This window comes from Carettochelys insculpta, chromosome 11 (assembly GCF_033958435.1).
Source record: "Carettochelys insculpta isolate YL-2023 chromosome 11, ASM3395843v1, whole genome shotgun sequence".
Taxonomy (NCBI): Eukaryota; Metazoa; Chordata; order Testudines; family Carettochelyidae; genus Carettochelys; species Carettochelys insculpta.
Window position 1 is genome coordinate 41782442 of NC_134147.1, and position 25500 is coordinate 41807941.

A 25500-nucleotide genomic window follows, 5' to 3' on the forward strand; every position below is an offset into this window, starting at 1 on the left:
GACATGTTAGGACTCCAACCTTGTGCAAATTCCAACTCATCTTCATAAATGTTAAGCAGCAAAATCAGTTTTTGTATTATCGAGTAAACAATGCAAAACTTTGGAGCTAGCAATCACATTTTTACTGGAGTCTGTGGCACCTGTACAAAGTCTGAAGACATTGTTTGTACGTACACCTTTAATATGCAGGCAGCCTGCAGTCTACCAAACTCTGCCAAATAAACCATTAATACATACTGCAGTGTATTCAAGAGTTGTTCTCTCTTCTTCATGGAATAGCTAATAGCTCTAAAAATATTTTCCTGGAAGAGGATAGACTCAGCATTGTTGCATATCAATTAACTATAAAGTAGAGTTATGTAAGTAAAGCCAGCATGCTCGTATTGCACAAGGGAGGAAAAAAAAAGCCTCCAGAGCACAAGAAAATGGAATAATGTAATTCTCTCCACTATTCGGTTGAAAGAAAGAAGGAACCTTGTGATGCAGCATCTTCATAATGCTTTTAGCTCTAGGTGTCCCTGTGCCGCAGCAGGTTTGCTCCCCCTTTTGGCTGCTCTGAAACTGCTTCTCCAGATCATTTTAAAAAAAAAAAAAGGTATTTCCTCAGCTGCCGCAAAGTGTGGTATTATTTAATTTCTTGAAGAGTGAGGCTTTATTTCAAAATATCATATATATTTATATGTGTGTGTGTGTGTGTGTGTGTGTATATATATATATATATATACACACACACACACACACTCTTAAATGGTATAAAGTAATTTGTAGATCCAAAGTGGTAAGACTGTTGTTCATACTCCATAATCATGAAAATTTTACCAAAGGGCCATTTTTCTTCATTTTTCTTTTCTAGTGTCAAAAATCTGTTGCATTATTTTTTTATTTCACACAGTAAAGCCATGGTTATTATCTGGTAAACAGTCCAAGTGCAAATAAGAAATCCATTTGGCTTGTAAATGCTTGAGATGGTTTAAATTTTTAATATGTTGTCCTCAGTAAATCAGTGGTTCTCTCATTGCATCCATCCAGCAGACTCTATTAGGTTCTTGGGTGAATCTGCAATGAAGTGCAAAATAATTATATACCACATGTTACAAAAATGCACACCAAAGCTGGATTGGCAGCGTGCTGGGTGGCACATGACTGCCAACTGGTGTCCGAGTTCACTTCCTGAGATCATCATTTTACTCTGTGCGCCCACTTAGAATGAGGGTGTTCGGGAGGTGGTATGGTCAGCTTCTGCAGTGCGTATGGGCAAAAGCATCTTCCACCTCTCTTGAATGACTAGGTTGTGAAACACCACTGATGTGCACAGAGGGAGAGAGCTGAGAGGTTGGTTACATTAGATTACAGACACCTGACCTACGTGAACATGCTAAAAACCCTTACAAGGAAACCAGGTTTCTATGACTAAAATAAGAGTGACCTATCAGAAGCTGAATTCTTATACCCCTTGAGAAGATGTGTCTTTTTGGTTTCATCAGTACATATCAGTTGACTAGAGAAGGGTTTAGCCATTCATGTAAGTCAGTACAGGTTGAACCTCTCTAGTCTGGAACTCTCTCGTCTGCCAACATCCGTAATCTGGCATGATTTTAGTTAGCTGGTGACCCCTTATCATGGGTGTGACCAAGTTTCCCGTGGTCCCACAAAGTATTTTTACAGCAAAGTATTTAGAGCCAGTCCTGGCTCTCAATGTTCTGTGCTGTCATTTAGCTGTAATTTACTCCTAAATGTCTTCCAAGAGCCAAGTAAGCAGTGGCAGTGTTGGTGATGCTCCAAGAAAATATTTCCCTCCTGTGGTCCAGCAAATTCTCACGTTCCACATCGGTCAAGTTCTGAAGGTGCCAGACTAGGGAGGTTTAACCTTTAGCAGCACAGTAGACCCTCACTTTGCGTGGACGCGAGTTATGTAGTTTTATATTAACAGGAGTCAAGCCTGGGCAGACCCTGCTTTTTTGTACGCCCCACCTTGCTGTTTACCCCCAGTGCTGCTGGCCCACTCAGTGGCTCCTTAGAAGGCAGCTTTTGCTCCAGTTGCCTGCTACCCCCAGCCAGGGGAATTCTGGGGATTTCCCCAACCTCCCCCCCCAGTTTATGTGAAATGTGATTTATGCGGAGGTTGCCCAGGAGGTAACCTTTGCATAAATCAAGGGTTTACTGTACTCATATGGACTTCAGTAGGCTCAGTCTTTAAATTAGGAGAATAATTATTAGCAGAGCAGCAGACTGTCTGAGGGGATGCAGCAGTAATTGTCTTAGCAAAAGATATTTACTGTCTTTTGTTCCTTTCACAGCTTTGAGGCACCTTCTTAATTGCAATGATTGTAACAACAAAAACAAAGGGCTTAAGTCAATGCTCTAAATAGTAATTTAATTTGAATATAGGATGGCATATTAACCTGTTCAGCCAGTTAAAAAACCCCTAAAACCTTTCAGAATTTTTTCCCCTTCCTATTTTCCGCTGTCCTTCTTTGCCATTAACAAATGATCTTCTGTGCTCGGTTTTCCCTCACATAGGTGGAAGAAATCTCATGCTCCTTGATGTTCCCCTGCAGCTATCATCTCAGAGCTGGACACCTTCCAGGATTCAGGTTTCCAGGGACCATAACATCAGCTGTTGCTGGATTCCTGGGCAAGTAGCAAACTTCTAGGAAGTATGAGTAGTTCTTTTGTCTACACTACTCTGGAGACAACATAAAAACGACATATACATCTCTGATAGCGTAAAATACTGTACACTGAAAGCTATTGTTGAGAAACAGCTTGATCTGCTCATTTGTGCAGAGGATATGGAATCAAGCGATCTGGCTCTTTACTCATCCACTGGATTGCTGTGTGACTTTAGGAAAAGCACTTCAGTTGTGTGCACTGTAGTTTTCCCCATCTGTAAAGGAGGCTAAGAAACATGCCTATCTTTGTGAAGTGCTTGGTGGGCACTCTTATCATTGGCATAGACCTACGATTCTCAGACGTCACTGTGCTGTGACCCCCGTCTGATGACAAAAAGCAGGGGACCCAAAGATTGATCCTCTCTGGCTGAACATCTTCTGCCCTGGGTCGGGGACATGTAATCTTGGGTGGCAGGGCAGGGGCTTGGGCTTTAGACTGGCAGGAGACCCAGGGCCAACACTAACTTTCACAACCTCATTAAAATGTGGTTGCGACGCACTTTGGGGTCCTGACCCATAATTTCCAAATCACTGGCATAAAAGATAAGAAAAATAGGACAATTTGCTAAATGACATAGATACTGGGCTGGTTTGAAGGCCCTCACAAAACCCTCTGAATGCTCTAGGCTCTAAACCAGAATGGCTCAATGGTGGGTAGACTGCCTGCAATGTGCACGGGCATGACTGCCCATCACCTACACACTGGGTAAGGGTCTCTAGCCCTGCACAGGTCCATGTAGAAAGATTTCCACCTCCCAAGCTATTCAGCCTCTGCCCGGAGAGTGGGGTTCCAAAGCTGTAGAGCTCTCCCGGTTGGAACAGACTGTGCACTCTGTGGGTGGCCATGTGCCCTCCCAGCCAGCTGTCTTTGACTTTTGTGAAGAAAGAGAAGACTCAAAGCTTTCTGAACTGCCTCCAAACCTCATGCTGCCTACTGTGAAAACCACGAAAAGGACTTAAAAAAAGAGTTTGATGCAAGCCTCAAATGAATTAGGAAAACCTCCCCATTTCTGGCTGTTTCAGTCAGCTGCTCTATCAACAGAAAAATCAATCAATTTGCTGACGCTGTGGACAGCGCTTTAAGTCCTGGGCTTAAATACCTTACATATGCAAACACATTAAAAGTGAAAGGGATAAAGTCAAGCACACGGCCCTAGAGGAACAAGAATGCTAGGGCAGACCCGTGGTCCAGTGAGGGTCATATCCTGTCTCTGTAACTATAACCAGTAGCAGCCAGTTCAGGGGAACGTACAAGCATCCTTGTAATTAGAGATGAATGAATATTTTTTTAGTTTGGTGGCAGAAGGAAAACAAACAAAAATCAGAAAAGAATTACTTCCTATCAAACTGAAGCTGGAATTTTTCATTCCACCTTGCTCAACAAAAACAGAAAAAAATGGTGTGTTTCTGAGTGATTGTAACCCCTTTTAAATTAATTTTTGCAACAAATCTAGTTCAATTTTAAAAGGAAAGATCATTTCAAAAGGAAAACTTGAAACACTGCCTCTCAGAAAGGTCCAAAGAACCCATTTTGACTGTTGCTAATTTTTTATTTCACTGCATTTCACTGAAGTTTGTGAATGGTTTCATCTGACAAAAAATGCATTTTTTGGCAAATAAACTATCTGCTGAAAATATTCATTCAGCTCTGCTTGGGGTGGGTAACTGAGGAATAATCTGCTGATGGAGAGTTTCTTTTTAACTCACAGTTAGATTTACAACTGTGCCGTGAAGCATGTGAGTTTATATCATTGTGGGCACATTCCTAGTCAGGACATCAGCCCCTGAATCTCCTACCATTCTTTTGTGTATGGAGATAACCCACAGCTATGCAATTTAAGGCTCAAGATGACTTGTACTAAACCTTTTGCTAATCATCTTCTATATATCTAGATACTGGTTAACTGGTGTCGCTTCTTCCAGACACCTGCCATTAAAATTTATGCAAACAGAGTCACAGCTAGCATTCCCTCTAATTTTATCCATCTATGGGCAGAATAATTATTGTTATGTGCACCAAGATGTGTGGATGTGCACAACCAATAGATACTCAAGCTGCCCCTGAGGGTGGTAGCAGGCGGACTGCTAATCAGCTGGGCAGTTCCTGAATCTCTCTGCTCAGCAGCCACTTAAGCGTTCAGCTTACAGGGAACACCACACATACAGCCTTACCTCATCTGATCTGGCACCTTTCTCCTATGCTACATGGAATGACGACGGGCGTATTAAGAAACAAAATTAAATTCCGACTTCAGGAGTCGATTGCATTTTTTACCATTTAAGGATCACGTGAATGACTTCAAGCAAAGTCTAACTAATCTAAAAGGACATGCAGGATTTCTGCCTCTAAAATTTAAGAGTCAGTTATTATATCTAGCATGCCACTTTGCCTCCGCCAATTCTGTTCTGTAACAAAGTTTCAAGGTAACAAAACAAAATGCTGCTAGAAGCTAACCCTAGACAGCTAATTAAAACAACTCCTATGGGTAAATGGCAGAAATATTTTTTTCATTTCTGAATACCTGTAGGTTTTTCATTTAAATGAAATACAATAATCCATACTGATTACATAGGAACACATATCTGAATATTAATGAATTTCACTACCAAGTTTCTAACTTTTATTATTAGACATTGACTATTACGTACAGCTTGGTTCATAGGATGCTTTTGGGTGGCAGAGCTTAAGAAATCACAAATTAATATCCAAACTAATAAGATTCCTAAATTATATCTTTGCAAGGCAGAATGCAAGATTACCCTGCGGTGTCGGATTAAAAAATCTAGTACAAGAACAATAATTGTGTAAATAAAAAAATTCCACCTCACATTACCTGTTAAATATTTACCCTTTCTGAAATTTGTGATTCATTAGATGAAAGAGTTACTCTAAAGGAAAGGACAAGTACCTTTTAAAACAATGCTATAAGGTATAATCTCCAAGTGCTATTTAATTTAGAAGAGACAAGTGATGCAGTAGTAACTGACTGCAGCACCCCACAGAGACATCCAGCAAGCAATTGGGCCTCAGTGAATCATAGGTCTTTACTCACTTCCTCCTTTCCTCCGGCAGGGGGAGAAAGACTTTCTAAATCCCCGTTTCAGGTGCCAGGAAATTTAGATGAAATCAAAACCATTTTTTGGAAGTGTTTCCTTTTTTGGCGTAAAAAGGGCCTTTATCAATGAGAAAACATTTAGGGCAAAAACAACAAGAAGTTCTGTGGCACCTTACAGACTAACAAATTTTTTGGAGCATAAGCTTTCATGGGCAAAGACCCATTTCATCAGATACATGTGAAGAAGTGGGTCTTTGCTCACAAAAGTTTATGCTCCAAAAATCTGTTAGCTTACCAGGTGCCACAAGATTTCTCGTTTTTGTGGATACAGACTAACACAGCTACCCCTCTAATACTCGTAGGGCAAAAAAATGATTACGTGAAAATGGTGGTCTTGTCTGGCACGTGCCACCTGACATCTCCAGCACAAGAGGAACACTAGTGGGCTCCCACTGGTCCTGCTGGGCTGCATATGGTGATGTGCAGCATGTAAAACAATGGGAATTGTGTTAGGACAGGGAAGGTAACATTCAGCGTAGATGTTCTCCTGCTTCCTCATCCAACCAGGGCTCTTTGGAGTAACTGGGAGATGTGTATATGGAAGAGGGAAAGCCAGGGTTGCCCTGCTGCACATTACCACCATAGCTTTTCCCACATCTTTGCTCCATTCTGCACTCTACCGTAGATGAAATGCACCATGCACTCAGAAATCAGCCGTCAGTAGGAACTACTAGCCAGAGAAATCTCAGACCTATAAACCCCTCGTTCTCCTAACTGTCAATCCAGAAAATAAGAATGGCCCTATTGGGTTAGACCAAAGGCCCATCTAGCCCAGTATTCTGTCTTCTGACAGTGACCATTGGCAGGTGCCCCAGAGGAAGCGAACAGAACAGGTTCAAATGATCCACCTCCTGTCATCCACTCCTGTCCTCTGACAAACAGGATAAACCAAGAGGCGTGAGTTAACTACTGTATCCTTAGCCACCAAAAATGAGGCTGTTATTTTATCCCTTGGAGGCAATGACTTTCAGAAAGGTACACAGCGATTCAGCAGGGCTGAAACGCCAGTTAGAAAGCCTGGGTTCAGCTGAGGACTCTGAATCTGCAAAGCTCCAGTAGGTGTAGCTGGAGAGTAAAAGCAATGGCTACTGACAAATCTTCAAGCTAACCTTCTATAAAGGAGCATGAGGCCATCCAGGAGATTGAAAAATGATCTGGCTGGACAATGGCAAGCAATTCCTGTTCAGTACACACGTGGTACAAATGGAAACATGACTTACTCTGGTGGTCTTGATTTTATTGCCAGTTGCACACATCCATCCAGAATTATCAGGTAATGTCTTGCATTCTTCTCCCTCTAAGCAGGGCTCCATTTCACACCACCATTTCCCAATGACTATAGAAGCTTTAAAAAAAAAACAAAAAACTTTTACAGCTTCATCCTGATGAGTCACAATGAAAAGTGATCAACTGAAACCATTCAGACCTTAATTTTCCATTAAAAGCCCTCAAAATGACATGTAGTGGCTAGGGTCTCACCAAATAATTACTTATATCGTGAGTCAGTCTAAAATGAGACACTTTCTGTGATATAAGGCTTTGTTTGGGAAAGCCTTATTATAAATGTGTCCTGTTCCATTGCAGGTTGCACCTCCCTGGGCTGGCACGGCTGGGACCTGACAAGGGGAGGCCCAGAGCTTCTGCCACCAGGTGGCCATGGGGACTCCATCCCAGGACTGCATTTTCTGGGGCTGCCATGGGGCTCCAGCAATGGCCACCACTCTGTGGGGCTGCCACGGAGGTTTGGCTCTGGGCCACATGCTGCCTCAGGGCAGGCAGGGGTCCGGCTCCAGACCGTGGCCCCACAGGGCAGGTGGGGTTCTGGGACTGCCTAGTCCTGGAACGTCTGTGATCCAGCAGGACCATGGATGTTGCCAGAGAAGAGAGTCCTGGATTTGAGAGGTGCAACCTGTATTACTTTCTAGGACTGCAACCAATGAAGTGATGTGAAAAGCAATTGCCCTTCATAGAAGAAATCTAGCACTCCACTTAGACTTTTAGTTTAGCTATGCAGTTCTCCTGGGCAAGGTGCTTTCATGTATTTAGTACAGCTAGGCAGGAACTGGATTTTCTGTTCAACGATAAAATAAATAAATCACACCTAAATTCTCCAGCAAAAAAATTCAAAAACTTAAAAAGGAGCCATTTTGAAAATGTAAAAAAGGGATATTCCCACAGTATCAAAATGCAAAATGATTGCAGAGAGACTAAACGATTTCTTTGCTTCAGTCTTCACAGCTGAGGATGCTACAGAGACTCCCAAACCTGCATGGTTCTTTGTGGGTGATGTATCTGAGGAACTGACCCGGATTGAAGTGTCATTAGAGGAGGTTTTGGAACAAATAGAAAAATTTAACAGTAACAAATCACTGGGACCAATTCACCCAAGGATTCTGAAAGAACTCAAATGTGAAATTGCAGAATCATTAACTGTGAGTTGTAACCTATCCTTTAAATCAGCTTCTGTGCCCAAAGACTGGAAGACAGATAACATAACACCAATAGTTAAAAAGGGGTCTACAGGCGACCCTGGCAATTACAGACCAGTAAGTCTAACGTCAGTACTGGGCAAATTAGTTGAAACAATAGTACAGAATAAAATTGTCAGACATGTCAAAGAACATAATTTGTTGGGCAAAAGTCAACATGGTTTCTGTAAAGGGAAAGCATGTCTTACTAATCTATTAGAATTCTTTGAAGGGGTTAACAAACATGCAGACAAGGGGGATCCAGCAGATACAGTATACTTAGATTTTCAGAAAGCCTTTGACAAAAGTCTGTCACCAAAGGCTCTTGTGTTAATTAGGTTGCTATGGGATAAGAGGGAAGATCCTTTTCATGGACTGAGAACTGGTTAAAAGACAGGAAACAAAAGGTAGGAATAAATGATAAATTTTCTGAATAGAGAAGGGCAGCGAGTGGAGTTCCCCAAGGGTCAATCCTAGAACCAATCCTATTCAACTTATTCTTAAATGATCTAGAGAAAGGGGTAAGTAGTGATGTGATAAAGTTTGCAGATGCTACTAAACTACTCAAAGTAGTCAAGATGAAAGCAGACTGTGAAGAACCTCAAAAAGATCTCACCAAACCGAGTGACTGGCCAACAAAATAGCAAATGAAATTTAATGTGGATAAGTGTAAAGTAATGCACATTGGGAAAAATAACCCCAAGTATACAGTCAATATTATGGGGGCTAATTTAGCTACAACTAATCAGGAAAGAGATCTTGGGGTTATTGTGGATAGTTCTCTGAAAATTTCCACACACTGTGCAGCAGTAGTCAAAAAAGCAAATAAAATGTTAGGAATTATTTAAAAAGGGATATAAAATAAGACAAAGAATATTTTACTGGCCCTTTATAAAACCATGGTACACCCACATCTTGAATATTGCATACAGATGTGGTCTCCTCACCTCAAAAAAGATATTTTGGCATTAGAAAAGACTCAGAAAAGAGCAACTAAAATGATTAGGGGTTCGGAATGGGTCCCATGCGAGGAGATGTTAAAGAGACTGGGACTTTTCAATTTAGAAAAGAGAAGACTGAGGAGGGATATGATAGAGGTATGTAAAATCATGAGCAGTGTTGAGAGGGTGAATAAAGAAAAGTTATTTACTTGTTCCCATAATATAAGAACTAGAGGACATGACCTATGCTGTCCTTCCAATATATTTTAACTTCTGGTACGATTGTATCCCACTGATTGTCCTCATTCCACCAGGTTTGTGAGAGGCCTATTATGTCAGTCTCCTCCTTTAATATGAGGAGCTCTAGTTCACCCATCTTATTAGTTAGACTTCTAGCATTTGTGTAGAGGCACTTTAAAAATTTGCCCTTATTTGCCCTTCCCTGGTGTATTAGATTCTTTTGTATGTGAGTCTTTCCTGTCTGATCTGGTGCATATTATATCTTCTCCCCTCCTCTCTTTCTGACTAAAACCTAGAGAATCTCTGTCTATGGACTGTCCTCTGAGAGAAGTCACTGTCCGATCCATGTGCTCCTCCACACCGATCGGCTTTCCTTCATCTCTTAATTTAAAAACTGCTCTATGACCTTTTTAATGTTTAGTGGCAGCAGTCTGGATCTACCTTGATGTAAGTGGAGCCGATTCTTCCTGTACAGGCTCCCCCAGCCCTAACGTGTCCCCAGTTCTTTATAAAACTAAATCCCTCCTCCCTACACCATCATCTCATCCACACATTGAGACTCTGAAGTTCTGCCTGCCTACGTGGTCCTGTGTGTGGAACAGGAAGTATTTCTGAGAATGCCACCATAGAGGTCCTGGATTTCAGTCTCCTTCCTAGTAGCCTAAATTTGGCCTCCAGGATATCTCTCCTACCCCTCCCTACGTCATTGGTACCTACATGTACCATGGCCACCGGCTCCTTCCCAGCAGTACACATGTCTATCTAGATGCCCCAAGAGGTCAGCAACCTTCACAACAGGCAGGCAGATCACCATAGGGTTCTCCCAGTCATCACAGAACCAACTATCTATGTTTCTAATGATAGAATCACCCACTACTAACACCTGCCTCTTCCTAACCTCTGGTGTTCCCTCCCCCAGAGAGGGCTCCTCAGTGCAAGAGGATACCATAACATCCTTTGGAAGGAGGATCCCAACTACGGGATGATTTCTCTCTGTTTCCTTTGTCTGTTCTCTTGTTCGGAGCTTTTCATCCTCCTTAACAGTGCTGAGGCTGTCAGAATGTAGGTGGGACAGGACTACAGTGTCCCAGAAAGCCTCATCAACAAATCTCTCTGCCTCCCTTAGCTCTTCCAGTTCAGCCAGCCTGGTCTCCAAAGCCTGAACTTGGTCTCTGAAGATCAGGAGCTCCTTGCACTGGGTGCATACATATGCCACCTGCCCACAGGGCAGGTAATCATACACTCGATGCAATAAACAGGATAGTCCCCGCTGTCCTGCTGGGCTTCTGCCTGCATTTTCTCCCAAGAATAAATTTGATTATATATGGGGCTTTTATTTAAATATGTGGGATGTAGTTTTATAAAGTTTTACGTATACAGGTGGTCAGGAGTAACTAGCGCCCCTTCTAAATTCCCCTCTCAAAACTCCCTCCTGTCAGCAAACACCCCGGTCACTTACTAGCAGGGTTTATAAAGCTCTGGCCTTCCTGATAGTCCCTCCCTTTGGCTATGGCTTGACCAATGAGCAGAGAGTTTTTGGTTTCAAATCCTAATTGAGGCTCACAGCTTCCAACTGCCAGCCTGAGCACATGGCCTTTCAAATAAACAAACACATATCAGCACTCAAAACAAGTAGACAACCCGAAGCCCCAAACACACACCCCAGACAGCCACTTACCCCAAGGGGGGTAAATAGCACCCTGTTCACAAGCTCAAATATAAGGCAATATACCTATCTAATAGAGCTGGAAGGAACCTTTGGAGGTCATTGAGTCCAGGCCCCTGCCCTCATAGCAGGGCCTGTCATCATTTCTGGCAGATTTTTTTTTTAAATCTATTTGCTCCATATCCCTAAATGGCCCCCTCAAGGGCTGAGCTCACAACCCTGGGTTTAGCAGGCCAATGTTCTAACCACTGAGCTATCCCAACCCCTCTTTTTGTAGCTGTTTCATACACTCAGAGCACGTGACCAAAGGACACTTTTCAGGGCTGAATGTCACCCACTGATCCCTTTCTTCTTTAGCTGTGTCACATAATTGGGAACTGCAAAATATGAAGTCCTGCGTATACTTTAATTCCATAATAAAACATCTGACAGCAAAACTGCTTACCCTGTCCAATGGAGTACCAGAAAGCTATATCTCTTATCCTGAAGTGGACAAGCCACTTAAAAATCACAGGCCCACACCCCAGCCCAGATGGCAAAGAGCCCCCAACGTAAGCCCTTTGTGGACACAGGCGCGTTTGGAAATCTATCACTTGCTGTCTCTGTCCATGTCTCCTTTATTGCTATACTGCTGAAGATCACTGAGGTGAAGAATCTCAGGCCAAGCAAACCCTGACTAAAGAAGAGGGCGAGGGATCAGACAATTCACAATACAAAGCAGATGGGAGCTGCAGTAAGGACAAAGCTCAAGGGGCTTTATGGAGGCTCCACAGAGAGAGAGCAGGAGAGAGACAGACAGACAGACTCCCACAGAAAAGGTCATAACCTCAGAGCTGAGGAACTGCTTCAGTGAAGAAGGGCCAGGAGTCGCCTGCTGAGGTAGGAAGGATTCTGACCACCCATGAGATGTGTGGGCTGTGTTCACCAGCAGGCTGCATGGAAGACTTTTGTGTGCAGATTACTGGGATCCAGAAAATGAAACAGAAATGACTAGCTGTTTGCAGGGTTGCCCTAAGGCCACCAGGGAGCACTATGAGGTAGCCACTCATCTGCCACCTCAGTACCTTTTACCTTGTCTATCAAATTAGTTCTGAATCACCTAATGTGATAGAAGGCTCTGAGGCTGCAGGTGATGGGTGCGTGTGGGGAGAGAGGTAATGCCATGCGCTGCTGACCCAGGGTAAAATCAAGTGTGCCAGATTTCATTAGAACATCAGGCAGATGATGTTGCTGAGACCCACCCACACCAGGAGATGAGGAAGAATTGGGAGAATTTGGATGACTGTGGAGGTAAGGCAAGAAGAATCTGAGGCTTGAGGGATCTATTAGTAGATAGAAGAAAGGGATTTAAAGGCCAAAAGAAAGCTAGGGTGTTGTCACAGCATGGGAGACTTGTCTGGTTGGGCTGGAGCGGGAGAGACAGCTGCAACATATTTAAAGGATGGACATTAGAAAGATAGAACTCAAAACAGTTTGAATGAATTATGATTTTAATTCTATTTCCCTGTTGGAGGAAAAGAGAAAATCTGACTGAAGCCGTCTACAATTCACTCATCACTGTACACTTAAGGGTGCCAGTCACATTGTTCCAGCAGACAGGATAAGTATCTCCTCCAGGTCTGTCCTACTGACACTATGGCTCCATGTCGAAGTCACCAGGGATGAAAACACTCCCACCTTACCTCCAAGGGGAAATCGCCTTTCCCCTGACTGGTCCAATTTAGCATTTTGTCACTGGTTTGCCAATGACATGTATGAAAAATGAACTACTTCCAGCAGGCTCAGCCTTCCGTAACTTTGCATTCTCCTGACAGCCACACGCTTAATTTGGTTAGCGCTCTCTTCTCATCCTGGTCCTATTTCTTTCACTGCAGATGCATCTACAGCAAATGCATGTGCATGTGCGCACGTGCACAAACATAAATGTGCTTGAAAACGAATATCGGCATCTCCCAGATTTGGTGGCTGGCTGAGGAATAAAAATGGATTTGAAATGACTGTGACAGAGTTACTGACTCAAAGACAAATTATGGGGTTTTTCCTATAGACACTTTGATGTCTACAGAAAGGTCCTAACGCCCCCTGAGAAACAATGCTGCCATGAAATGATCACCACGAACTTGTCCAACTCTTCCTGCATTGTTTTTCTTCAAAATGCTCTCTGGCCAGATTGCCCTAGGAACCGTAGAAGTTAGCCTTACAGACAGCCCCCGCAGGGTCTGGATTCTCCCCGATGAAATCCTGGAGGCAGGAGATCCAGATGCTGACGCATCACAGCTGTTCCTGCTCCTAGCTCACAACCATCTGGGAGTCTGGTGGGAGGGCTCTGCCTGTAACCGGGGGCGTATCTCAGTCATTTCAGATGTAGGACCAGAACCAGGAGCAGAGTCAGACCTTTCCTGGAGTAGGTTGCTGTTTGCTCATCTGCCATTCACCATTGGTACTCACTGTCATCCTCTGTATTGTAGCATCTGCCCATCACTTCCTACTTCCCATGGGCACCTTCTCCTCTTCTGGTTTCTCACACCACTCTACAGTTGTGACAGATCTGCCTGCTCCTCCTCCCCGATCCTCCCCTGCCAGCCCACATCTAGGTGACAGACTTGCATACTCCCACTCACCTCCCATTTGCGCTAACCCTGGACCCTCTATCTGCCACACTCATCTCTACCTCTCTGTTGCCTCCATTCCTGATCTCACACCCATCCACGTCCTCCCGCTTCCTCTTCCCTAGCTAGCTCTCGAATACACACTCTATCTTTAAAAAAGATCACAGCCATTCATGACCTATTCATATCGCTTTCCCGCCAAATTTTGTCTCACACAGAGGCCTGGATCTCTTCATCCAACAGGGAAGAAAGGCAGGAGACCATGTTATTTACTTAAGCTGCAACAATACTCACTTATTCTATTTGGAAGTACCCAGCAACCTGCTGCACAGTACAGGAAGGAGCAGATCAACTCCCTACCAACCCAGATGTAGCAGCACTGACTCCATTCCTTGGGTACTTGAAAGAGATCCAGGAAAAGAAGGGTGGGGGTTGTCTTCCAGCTGATGAAACTTATGAGCCTCAAACAGCTTCCATAAGGGATGTTTTCCTTCAAGTCCTTTCCCAGGTCAATTTATCAGATAATCATGTCCCTTCCCTGCCATGTACCTGCCACAAGAAGGCACCAGCAAAATACCTGGTGGCGTCCCCTCACCAGGTTCTGATCTTGGCAAAGAGATCCTACGTGTGGTCGCATGGGGGTCAGTCATGCCAACAGCCACTACAGGCCCAAGGTCAAGGTTTGGGAAAGTCTGTCTCCACAGAGTCTCGGGCTGAAGTGGCAGGACCAAAGGCAGCCAGCCCTTAGTACTGCTTGGAGCACCACAGAAGCCATGTGAAGTAGTGGAGTGATGCTCCCAGCCAGGAGTCCCAGGCCTCTTTGAAACACCAGGCCCCTGTGCAGTTCCACTCGCCCTCCCCTGTTGGCAGTCCTGCAAAGGGTATAAATGTGCATTCCCATCTTTCAGCTAGGAGGTAGGGTACAGCTTTGTGCTTGACCAGACCTCAGCTGTACCCTGCCCTGTCTGTCCACCCCAGTAAGCTTTCCTTCCTCTCCCCCGGCTGCATGGGAACCCTAATGGGTCAATGCCACATTTCTTTCAGCTTTCAGCTAGCCAGACAAAGACCCACTCATACCAAGGTTGCAGTGGGCATATTTCAGTATATATATTCACTGGCAGCCATCTCTGAACGCAGTTACACGACACAAATGGACTGCATAGCAATGGTGTTACCACTGGAAACCAGCAAGGCTTTCAGATGCTGAAGTCACCCGACAGACTAACACGCACAACGATGCTCAAGCACTGAATCATGCACTTCATCTATTCGCTGAAAATGTCACTGCTGAATCTCAGACATTGCAACATGAGTACCAAATGTTACCCAAGTAGAGCTACTCCCTGGAAAATCACACTCACCTCCACACCCAAACATGAAAGCTAGGTGCTAGAGAGCAACCTTGCAGCAGCTTTCTGTGGTGTAATGTGCATGATACAATGCCTGAACAGTTGGCTCAGGAGTTAAACATAGCTACTCACTGATTCCCATCTAGCTGGGACCCATTTTGTATAAGTCCAAGCTCCATGGCCTTCCTGAGAAGGACTTAGTGATGTGGTGATAAGCCTGAATAGGAGAGCTCTGACAAACCAAATGGCCCTCTTTCTGAGTTTTGCTTCTGTGGTGCTAAGAGACCCACATCAGCAGCAGGTGGGACTGAACCTGGGCTCTCTGGGGGCTAAAGCCTTGAGCAGCTACCACATGAGATAATAGCCAGCTTGCTCTTAGGTAAGTCTGTAGAGCAGACCTTAATCTCTCTCTCTCTCTCTCAGAGGTCTCTGCCTCTGGGTTACACATCTTTACTAAAGTATGCTAACAGACGAAACTTGGAAACCTGTCAGCAATAAAGGACAGGATCTGAGGTGATCTTTGGCACTTCTGAGCCCCATTCAGTGGCAAATGCAACTCACAGCTCTAGCTGGAAACCATGAATTACAAGGCAATCACTGAAACTCAGTCCAAAGACTGGGGAGAGGCAAACTTTCACAGATTTATGGCTCCACATGGGAGGAGAAATCTGTAGGCAGAAGACCCAGACAAAAAGGGCACTTCCTTGATGTAAAACCCTGTGTATCTTACAGTGAAGGTCTAACACTTTGTAAATCTGGAACAGTGTGAAAAAAAATGACCATCGAGAGGCATAAAAAAATTGGGTTTCATGCATTTCAAGTGAGCATCATTTTCCAAATTAAAAAACCAAAAAGTGTATGTGTGTGTGTGTGTGTGTTCAGTTTGGGAAGGTTCAGTCAGTATAAAATAAGGGACTGGATGGAAGGGCCTGTTTTCTGGGCCAGACACTGAAGTGTGGTGGAGAAGCTCTGAGACAGGCAAGTAGGTTGGGTTCAAAGAATCATAGGATTGGAAGAGACCTCAAAAGATCATCAAGTACAACCTCCTGCCCTAAGCAGGACCAACTGCAACTAAATCAGGGAACAGGCAGGGAGAAGATGTGTAGGTAGTTCTGTGAGCATGGAGAGAGGCAGATGGCAGAACAAGGAGCAATGGTCTCAAGTTAAAGCAAGTCGGTTGGGGGCAAGGGGCTCGAGGTAAAACTATTAATCAGGAAAAACTATTTCACTAGGAGCGTTGCAAAGGGAGGTGATGGAATCTCCACCACTAGAGGTTTTTAAGTCGCATCATGAGAAAATCCTGCCAGGGATGATTTTGTCAGGGTTGGTCCCTCTTTGGGCAGGGGGCTGGACTCAATGACCTCCTGAGGTCTCTTCCAGCCTTAGGAGTCTATGATTCTGTGAATGGCTAGACTGGATTAGAACCATCATCCCTCTAGTCCTTTATCCTGTCTGACCATCCCTAACTTCAGAGGAAGGTGTAGGAAACCCCCAGAAAGCACAGGAGATATAATCTGCCTCATGTGAAAGTTCTTAATCCCTAATACTTAGAGATTGTCTCAAGGCCCAAAACATGAAGAGTTATGCCCATTCTTTGAGCAATAGGTATTGTAATTAGGCTTGGAAGAGTTCAATTTTTATCAATAAACGTTGATTTCATGGGGCACATGCAAACTGACAAAATATTTCCATCCCTGATCCTCAAAATGTATACATTGGGAAAAGATATGGCTGCATGAGAAACGCTGCACTGGCCCAGCTCCAGCACTGCTGCTGAATCACTGTTGTGTGGATGTGTCTTACAGAGATGAAAGGGGTATTTCTGTTGCTGTAGTAAATCCATCTGTCCAAGAGGCTGTAGTTTGTTTGATGGAAGAATTCACCTGTTGATATGTAAGTGTTATACTGGCTCTCTATTCTACTCCACTCCACTCATCTGAAGAAATTGGCTTTATCCACAAAAGCTCATGACCTAATAAATTTATTATGCTCTAAGGTGCCACAGGCCTGCTCAGTATTTGTGAAACTACAGTGTGAAATGACACTAGTATGTTTAGCTTTGTTACATTACACAGGGTATGACATTCTTCACAGGTCTCAGAGAGGTAGCTAAGTTGTAGTGGGGATACAAGGTAGATGAGGTACTACCATTAGAAGCCGGCTCTGTAAAAGATATAACCTCACTCACCTCAAATATGCTCAGACTGAAACAGATACAACCACTCCAACTTCGTATTATAGAATAGCCCAAAGTAAGAAAAACATGGCTTGAGAATCAATTAGACTTTGATGTAAACAGTGTTTTTTTTCTTTATTAAAAAAAAGAGGAGCCATCAGTCAGCTGGCTCCCTGCCCCCCGCCCAGTCCTACAGCTGCGGCTGCCAAGGTACCAGTATTCCATACCAGCAAGTACCAGCCCAAAAAAAAAAAAAAGCACTGGCTTTAAGGATATTATCCTTGTATATTTTGACGTGAACTGACAAGCTGTGTTTTAAGGATTATAAATCTTTCCTTTTTTTGAATCTTAAAGTCTACTGTCCCTCAATCATTATTGCCTGCCCCCAACATTTTCACAGCAGTGAAAATTTAAATGAATAAGAATTGAAAAGAGCTTAACTATAAACATCAATATTGTCTGTCAAAATTGTAAACAAAATCAGATTATAACTCTGGATAATTTTGGTGTCCAAATAATTTTCTATTTTCACTTTGACTCTTGCTAAATTCCTTTTTCGCAGACTAAATGGAAATCTTGTGGCAGTGAATTCTACATTCTGACTTTCCACCATAGGCAAAAGTATTCCTTTGGATTGGTTTTGAATTTGCCACCTTACAGTCACCTGTTCTTTATCACTACAGATCTGAGCAGATACAAAATTTATATTTGCATCTGCATCTCTATCTGCAAACATGAGCCGTGGATTGTCATGTCCATATCCACAGATATAAAGTGGATATTTGCAGATTTGCAGGGCTCTATGTGTCACCACTTATTCCGGAGATGACTGCTGCTTTCTTATATTTCACTTGCTTTCCTAGTTGTGCTCCTGCATCTCTGTTCAAAGAGGCATGCAAAAGCTTTCTTTTCAACGAACCATGGGGTTTTACTAGCTACCTTGACTGGGATTTGGTTTATTCTTGAGAACAAATGACCCAGGAAACAGAATTTTGTTTCACACAGTGTAAGAGTGCTTGTGTGTGAGAGAGAAAATTGGTAAGATTAAGCTGCTTGTTCCCTAGGGAGGTTAACAGTCCAGGCCTCCCGGGTGCTGGAGAACCACAGCTTTTCTGATGCATTAACCATTAATTTCAGGATTCCAGGGACAAAATCGCATTTTAATCTTACACCGCCACCAGACATAGAATAGTATCATGTAGCTCGGATGTTGCCATTACGTTGAATTAGAAGCTCACAACAATCCTCCAATATTGTGTTGTCAACATCTGGGGAATACACTGAGCACAGATGTTTTCCATGAAAGACTGATTTTACAGAGCCAGCTGCCCTCAGCTTTTGAGAGCAGGGAGAGAAAGGGGAGAGGAAAGCAGGCTGGTTAGCAAAAGCCAAATGTAATTTATTTTTTAATCAAGCAAACAAATTGTTTATGGAAAACTTAAAATAAAATAAACTATGTTGGGGTATGTTGAGCAATGATACAGTGCAAAGATTCAAGGAGCATGAAAATTATTGGCAGTAACTGTATCTTTCTTTACATAGCTCTGTTGCATTTACAAACACATATAGTTTGCCTTAAAGACTAGACTGGCTGCAAGGATCTGTCCATCCTTGCTTGAATTCGTTGAGTTTCAGTGTGCCAGGGCGCCTGTGAACTTTTTTTTTTGGTTTTGCAGGCAGTGGGGTAGGCTTCTGTGTTCTGTAATTGTAGCTCAGATAGCAAAAGTGGATCCCGGTCATGACTTGGGCTGCTTGCCACTACTGGTATAGAAATAATATTTCCACTTTGAATTTCAGGATCAAATAAAAAGCCCTGAGTGATTGCAACACTCCGGAAATCACCAGCGTTTGCCCAATAGGATGTGAAAACCATGTGATTGTCTTAAGTTCCTCATCACTTCCAGCCCAAATTCTAAATCTAACCAGGCTTGTTCCAAACTCGGGGCATATTTAGCAAAACATTCACAATCCTTCTGGTGAGAAGAGCTGGTGTTTCCCCTTGGTAAGAAAACTCAAGATAGGCAAGTCCTGTCTTGTTTCAACAATTTGTTACAAAAGTTTCTGACAGCTCTAGGTCTGGCATTAAGCTGGGAGCTGGCTTTTGTTATCAAGTTATAGCTGTGAGTAGCAGGTTGCTATGCGGGGTTTCCTGGGGCCCTCGGCTGCAGAAGGTACAGGGGAGAGTGGGGAAGCTGGCAGAAAAGCTATAGCCCCATTCAACATTATCATCCTGCTGTCCCACCCCCATTTTGTCCTTTTTGCCTGTGGCCGAGCCCCCAGTCCCACCCCTTTCTGCCACTGACCCTCAGCCCTGCCTTTTCCACTGTGGCTCTGCCCCATTCTTCTCCTTCCTCCATAGCCCTGATCAGTCTCACTTCTTTCTATCCCTCCCTTCAACTGTGGCCCGATACCAGAGAAATTCTGTCTCTCTGTTGTGGCCTTGGGGTTGCAATGAGGAGTCAGGACTCCTCCAGCCACAGGGCCACAGCCAGGAGATTTTTCCAGGGGCCTGAAATTGCCTGGGATCTCTGGGAACAAGCCCCATTGATCCATGCAGTAACCCACCATTGCATGCAGCGGGAGTTCTGGGAGGCATTGTGTACGCACATATGAAGTAGTCATGGGTGCAAGTATTCAGATTTACTCTTGCTAGTGAAGGGCAGATGTAAAACTATAGGCAAAAATGTTGCAGATTCAGTCTTCCTTGACCTCCCCCCTTGCTCATTTTATGAAATGTCCATAATAATATTAAGTCAAAAGTCATAATGAGATTTAATTAATGTTTGCAAAGCAGTTTTGCTTTGAGAGGATAAACAATAAACCAGAGTATTATTTCCTGTACTAAACTACAATGGCTGTCCACATCCTTTTGACGTTGGTAAAGTCTACATATTTTGTTTTCACACTAGAAAGAGAAATATTAATGTGCCTCCTCCTGATTTCAGGTGTGAAGTTACTCCAGGAAACACCAGGAAGAGAGTTAGGTTGCAAAACCAGAATGGCAATATTTGCAATAGTGGCAAAGCTGAGGAGGAAGTGTAAGGCATTCTATTTTAATCTAGTTTCCACTAGAGAAGATTGATATAAATAACATTTAAATAGAGAACACATTTCAGATGCCAGCAGTGAAAAAGACTTTGTCAGCCTAATGAAAAGATATCAATTTTTCTCCACTTTATTCAATAAATTGAGAGTCATTTTCTAAATGGATTGGATTAAAGGAAAGCTCAAACTCCCAGTGAGAGGCTCTTTCCACTGATGGAGACTTTAGGAAAGGAAAATAGCACAGGGCTAGATTAAAACCTTTCAGGCAGCTTCAGATCTATAAAAATTGATACAAACCAGGAGTGTCTGTAATGTTGTGGTCACCTATTCTTTAAGAAACAAAATCTCAGGAAATTGAATGAGGCCCATTGATTCTGTCATTTCATGGGGTCATGGGATATAGACTGAATGACAAGACAAGACTGGGAACTTGAAAATTCTTGGAGGGGAAGGCTAGAATGATGGGATATGGTATCTCAAGCACATATATTTCACAAACAGACTCCGGTAGCACTTACTCTGGGACTTACAAAGCAGGAGTCTGATAAGGCAAAAGAATAACAACATAAAACAAATGAGTTCGGGTTAATTAATGGTCTCTAATGCAATGGTCATGCAGCCAAGTTATTTCGAGATAACAGCTGTTACTTCAAAATAACTTTGTGCCCTCTACACTATACATATGCTATTTTAAAATAAATTCAAAAGAGTAGGTGCACTATTCTGACATCGGCAAAGCTCATTGCAGGAGGAATAGCACCTATTTCAAAATAACAATAGTTATTTCAAAATTGGTGCTGTTTTGAAACAAGTGCAATGTGTGTAGACAATGTGTTTTGAAATAGCTAAGTGTTATTTCAAAATACATTTTTGTGTATAGCAGCTAAAACAGCTATTTAGGAATTGCTATTCTGGAATGGCTTATTTCAGAAGAGTACTGTAGTGTAGAACAGCCTTAGAGAAAAACAAGATTTTTTGAGTGGGACTCCACGAAGCTAGTTGATTTAATTTAATTTTACTCAATTTTAGAAACAATAATCGCTTGCTCATGTAATGTAATAACTTGCAATGTTTTTATTGTTCTAATTTTTATTATTTTTCTCAGATACAACAAAATACTGAAAATACCAGATTATCGTAATACACTAAACCTATGATCTACCCTAGTCCCCCCCTTTCAAACTGGGGATGCTAATGAGACACTTTGGGATCTGCTAATGAGGTGCTACAATGAATATACAGCGCCTCATTAGCATAATGGCAGCAGTGGCACTTTGAAAGTGCCGCTTTTGATCACACGTGGCTTGTCTACATGGGATCCTTTTTCAAAGGACCCTGCAAATTTCAAAATCCCCTTATTCCTATAACCAAATAGGAATAGTGTAGACCAGCCCAGTGTGATTGAAAGTGGCACTTTCAAAGTGCTGCGACTGCCATTATGCTAATGAGGTGCTGCATATTCATTGCAGCACCTCTTTAGCATATCCCAAAGTGTTTCATTAGCATCTCCCTTTTGAAGGGCACAGTTAGTGTAGACAGGGCCTAAGTAAAGAGACTGAGGCTTGGTCTACACTAGACCTTACAGTTGACTGCAGGCACGCAATTGTAGCCTCTGCAATTGTGTAACTAGAATCAACATATCTACAGCCAACTATAAGGTCTGTCCTCACTCAGTTGGAGCATTTCTACCATCGACCTCCCTTACTCCTCGTGAGAGCAGGAATTCAGGGGGTCAACTCCAGACCTCAGAGAGATCAATTTCATGTGTCTTTACCACAACCGGTCAATCTCCCAGTAAGCATAGACATACCCTGAGACTAAAGGGAGGGGACGGGAAGTGATTTAGCTATGTTTTGCAGTCTGCATAAATAAGCCTCTAAAAATCAGCCCAAATTGCTTCGAACTTTTCAGGCTGTGTGGAATGCCAGTTGTTCACTAGCTGCCGTGACAGCCATCTTAGTGAGCCAAGGTACTTTTCAGTTTTTGATAACAGACTGCTGCTGTTACTGGAAAAGCTGATATTTCCCCATGTTTAAAATACAAGCATACCACAATCCTTGACAATTTGACAAGTGATGTCTAAAGGCTTCTGATTGCCTCCAAATTTGGTTCACTGTGTTAATGTAATTGTTTTGTAATTGTGGAAAACAATAAAAAGACACCATTACATTGTTATTTTTCCTTTATCTCTTTCTAATCTTTCCAATTGACTGCTGCTGTTGCAGAGACTTTAGGCACTGGAGCAAAATATATTGCTTTTTGCATAGGACTCTTGCTGTTTTTCATTACAATATATTCAGCAGCAAGATTTTTTTAAAGCTTGTATTCAGAGACTGAAGAATAATGAACACCACTTTAAAAATAAGCTGCAAGGAAGGTCTGATTAGGTGCAAAAAATACTTGATCCTCACATTTAAAGGGAAATTGATCTTTCAAGATCAACAAGGAGGTTGTTAATTCAACAACATGAAAAGAATCCCATGTGGAAAAGCACTTAGAGGCCATATTTCAAATCAGTCAGTACAAGGTTTGCTAAGTATATGAAAAGTAATACTTTAGCGCAGAGTAGCTATGCTATCTTCTATTGAGAAATACAGCTCCAGAGGCAGTCTTGTCTTAGGCTCAGTCTACACTAGAGGGCTTTGTTGACAAAAACCCAGGGAGCACCCATATTCCCAAGACATTCTGTCGGCAGTAAATTGACAGAATGTAGCACCCTTGTCGACAGTTTTAGCCCTCTCCCCATGAAGCATAAGGCCTGTCTACAAAAAGCTGGTCTGGATGTTCCTGGGGGCCTGATGTCAACAGACAGGGCTTCTGGGACACCAGGCAGCCCTGTCTGCTGTACTTCTGGTTGGTTTTTTTGTTGAGAGAGCAGCTGGGCAGTCCAGCTGCTCTCGATCCACTTGGAAATTTGGCTGTGATCTGTTGACAGAAGTTTTGTCAGAAAATATCTTCCCCAGAAAAGGTCTGTCGACAAATTGCTGTAATCTAGACACAGCCATAATGTCTTGAGCAATGGACTGTGAGGCAGAAAATCTGAGGTCTTATCCCAGCTCTGCTCCCAAATTGCAGGATTGCTGTACCTCAACTTGCTGTCCATAAAAGAGGGATAACATTACCTACCTATTCACATGTATGTTCTGATAATTGCTTGTTGTCTCATTGTTTTGTTGCATTCCCATCTGTCTCCATCTGTTGTCTCCTGTTTTATAGTTAGCTTGTAAGCTCTCTGGGTCAGGGACTGTCTCTTTGTTCTTTGCTTGGAAAATGCCTGGTCTATGACCAGGGTTCCTAAGTGCTAGAATAACCCTGTAATAAATAGTAATAATAATAATATTACATGCACATAGTGCTGTGAAGTTTTAAGCCTGGCATGTGCACTGAACTTATTAGTGACTTTAAAAGAGCAACTATGGGCCTTCAGGACAAAGTTTTAGCAAATTTTCATTGCACTCTATGCCACCAGTTTGAGGCCTGGTTCAGCAAAGCATTTAAGCATGTGCTTAACTCCATCCCTGTCCGGCAAAGCACCGAAGCGCAAGATTAGCTTGAATCACATGCTTCAGTGCTTTGCTGAATATGGATGGCTGCTAGTTTGGAGATTGAGTCCCAGACGGCCAGTGTGTTTGCAGAGCTTCTGGCTCTCAGACAGTTCATTCTGGGGAGGGCTGTCAGCTGTAACTCCATCAGGGAAAGGAATGGATTTGTCATTGTCTTTGTCATTGTCTTCCTGCCACTGACAGGGACTGTTCTGTCAAATACAAACATGGGTTAGTGGTATGATTGTAGGGAACCCTATCCTGTCCCAACAGTCTGTCACCTTTAATGGATGAAATGCCTGAGCTGGTCTTCTGTGGAGCAGGAGTGAGAAACACACACTGGTTTGAAAGAGAAACATAAATAGAAAGAAAACAGGAGGGAGGGAATAGTTTTCTAAAATTAATTCAATGGAAACAATGTGACATGACCTTTAGGACCCTGAAGGAGCCTAAAATCATTGGAAGGTATAAGCTCTTAACTGCTTTAAACTGACCCACCTGGCTGGTTTGCAGACTGAGGCCAAGTCTACACTATACCCTAGAGTCAATTGTAGATAACGCAATTGACATAGCTGATACTGCATAATTGGAATCGACTTATCCACAATTGCCTTCTCTAGCTGTCCTCACTGAGGGAAGTCAATGGGAGAAACTCTCAAAAACCAGTGGAGTTTTTGCCAATGACTTCACTAGAGCCAGAACGTCACTCAATAATTTTGGAAATTACAAAAGCCATGTGCAAAACATCACATGATATAAGTATAAGGCCAGATAAGCTGTATAAGCTGGTTTGTGTAAATCTATGGTACCACAAAGCATTTGAATATCTGGCTGAGTGTCTGGTCTTAGTAGGCGTGGTTGTCTCACTGTTCAACACTGCCCCCCTTCAAGCTGAGTGGATCACCTGAAATAATCTTCTACCAATCTCTCAAAGCACCAATGAGATTAATAAACACATGAAAGTGACCATACTTTACATACACACTTAGAAGAGGAACTGCGGGAAAAGATCTTATATAGACTAATCACCCTTGCCACTGCTGTCTTGGATAGAGAGTTGAACTGAATCCAGCCCTGTGTGGACAACCAAGCTGGGAGCAGGCTGATAAAATATTTGTGCAATTTAGCAAAGTTATTTATACCTTAATTGAACTGCTTGAAGATAGCCTTGTGAATGCATAATCTTATTGGTATATAGTTAATGAAATGGCGCTGAACTGCAGCATAATTATACACTTTGGAAAGACAATAGCAAAGTGCTCATAAATATTCACATGCATGTTTGAGGCTAGGGTTGGGAACTGGAGTGCCATCAAAGAAGAAAAATGCAAAAATTTCAGCAATAATAATTCATTAATCAAGTGAAGGCCTGGGTAGAAATATGGAGAGAGGAGAGAAAGTGTAAGATGAGGGGCTGAGGATGGGTAATGGTTTGTGTGTAGCCTGTTTGGGGAGCAAAACATCAAGAACACATGAATTACTGGGTTCTGATGCTGTTGTAGAAACATTTGCTTAAACAAAACATTACGTGCAGGGAGTGACCTGTCTAAACCGAAGGGCTAATTACATGCCAGCTCCCTTTTGATGGGGGAAGCAAGTAGCCAGCCAGAGGAATGATGACCTGTTTTTTTCCTATAGGCAATTGTGTTAGAAACCAACAAACCACATTTAGGGCC

The 25500-nt window shown here is 42.9% G+C and overlaps 1 protein-coding gene across 2 annotated transcripts in view; it reads right to left on the reverse strand.

Moving 5' to 3' along the window:
* Positions 1-995: 995 nt before the first annotated feature.
* The window catches only part of TAFA1 (TAFA chemokine like family member 1), a 388784-nt gene continuing 364279 nt past the window's right edge, over positions 996-25500 (reverse strand). For both annotated transcript variants that reach the window (XM_075005558.1, XM_075005557.1), the window contains exons 3-4: positions 7009-7133; positions 996-1056 (exon numbers count right to left, since the gene is read on the reverse strand). In XM_075005558.1, coding sequence (XP_074861659.1) covers positions 1039-1056; positions 7009-7133 — 143 coding nt within the window. In that variant the 3' untranslated portion in view covers positions 996-1038. The remainder of the gene's footprint in view (positions 1057-7008; positions 7134-25500) is intronic.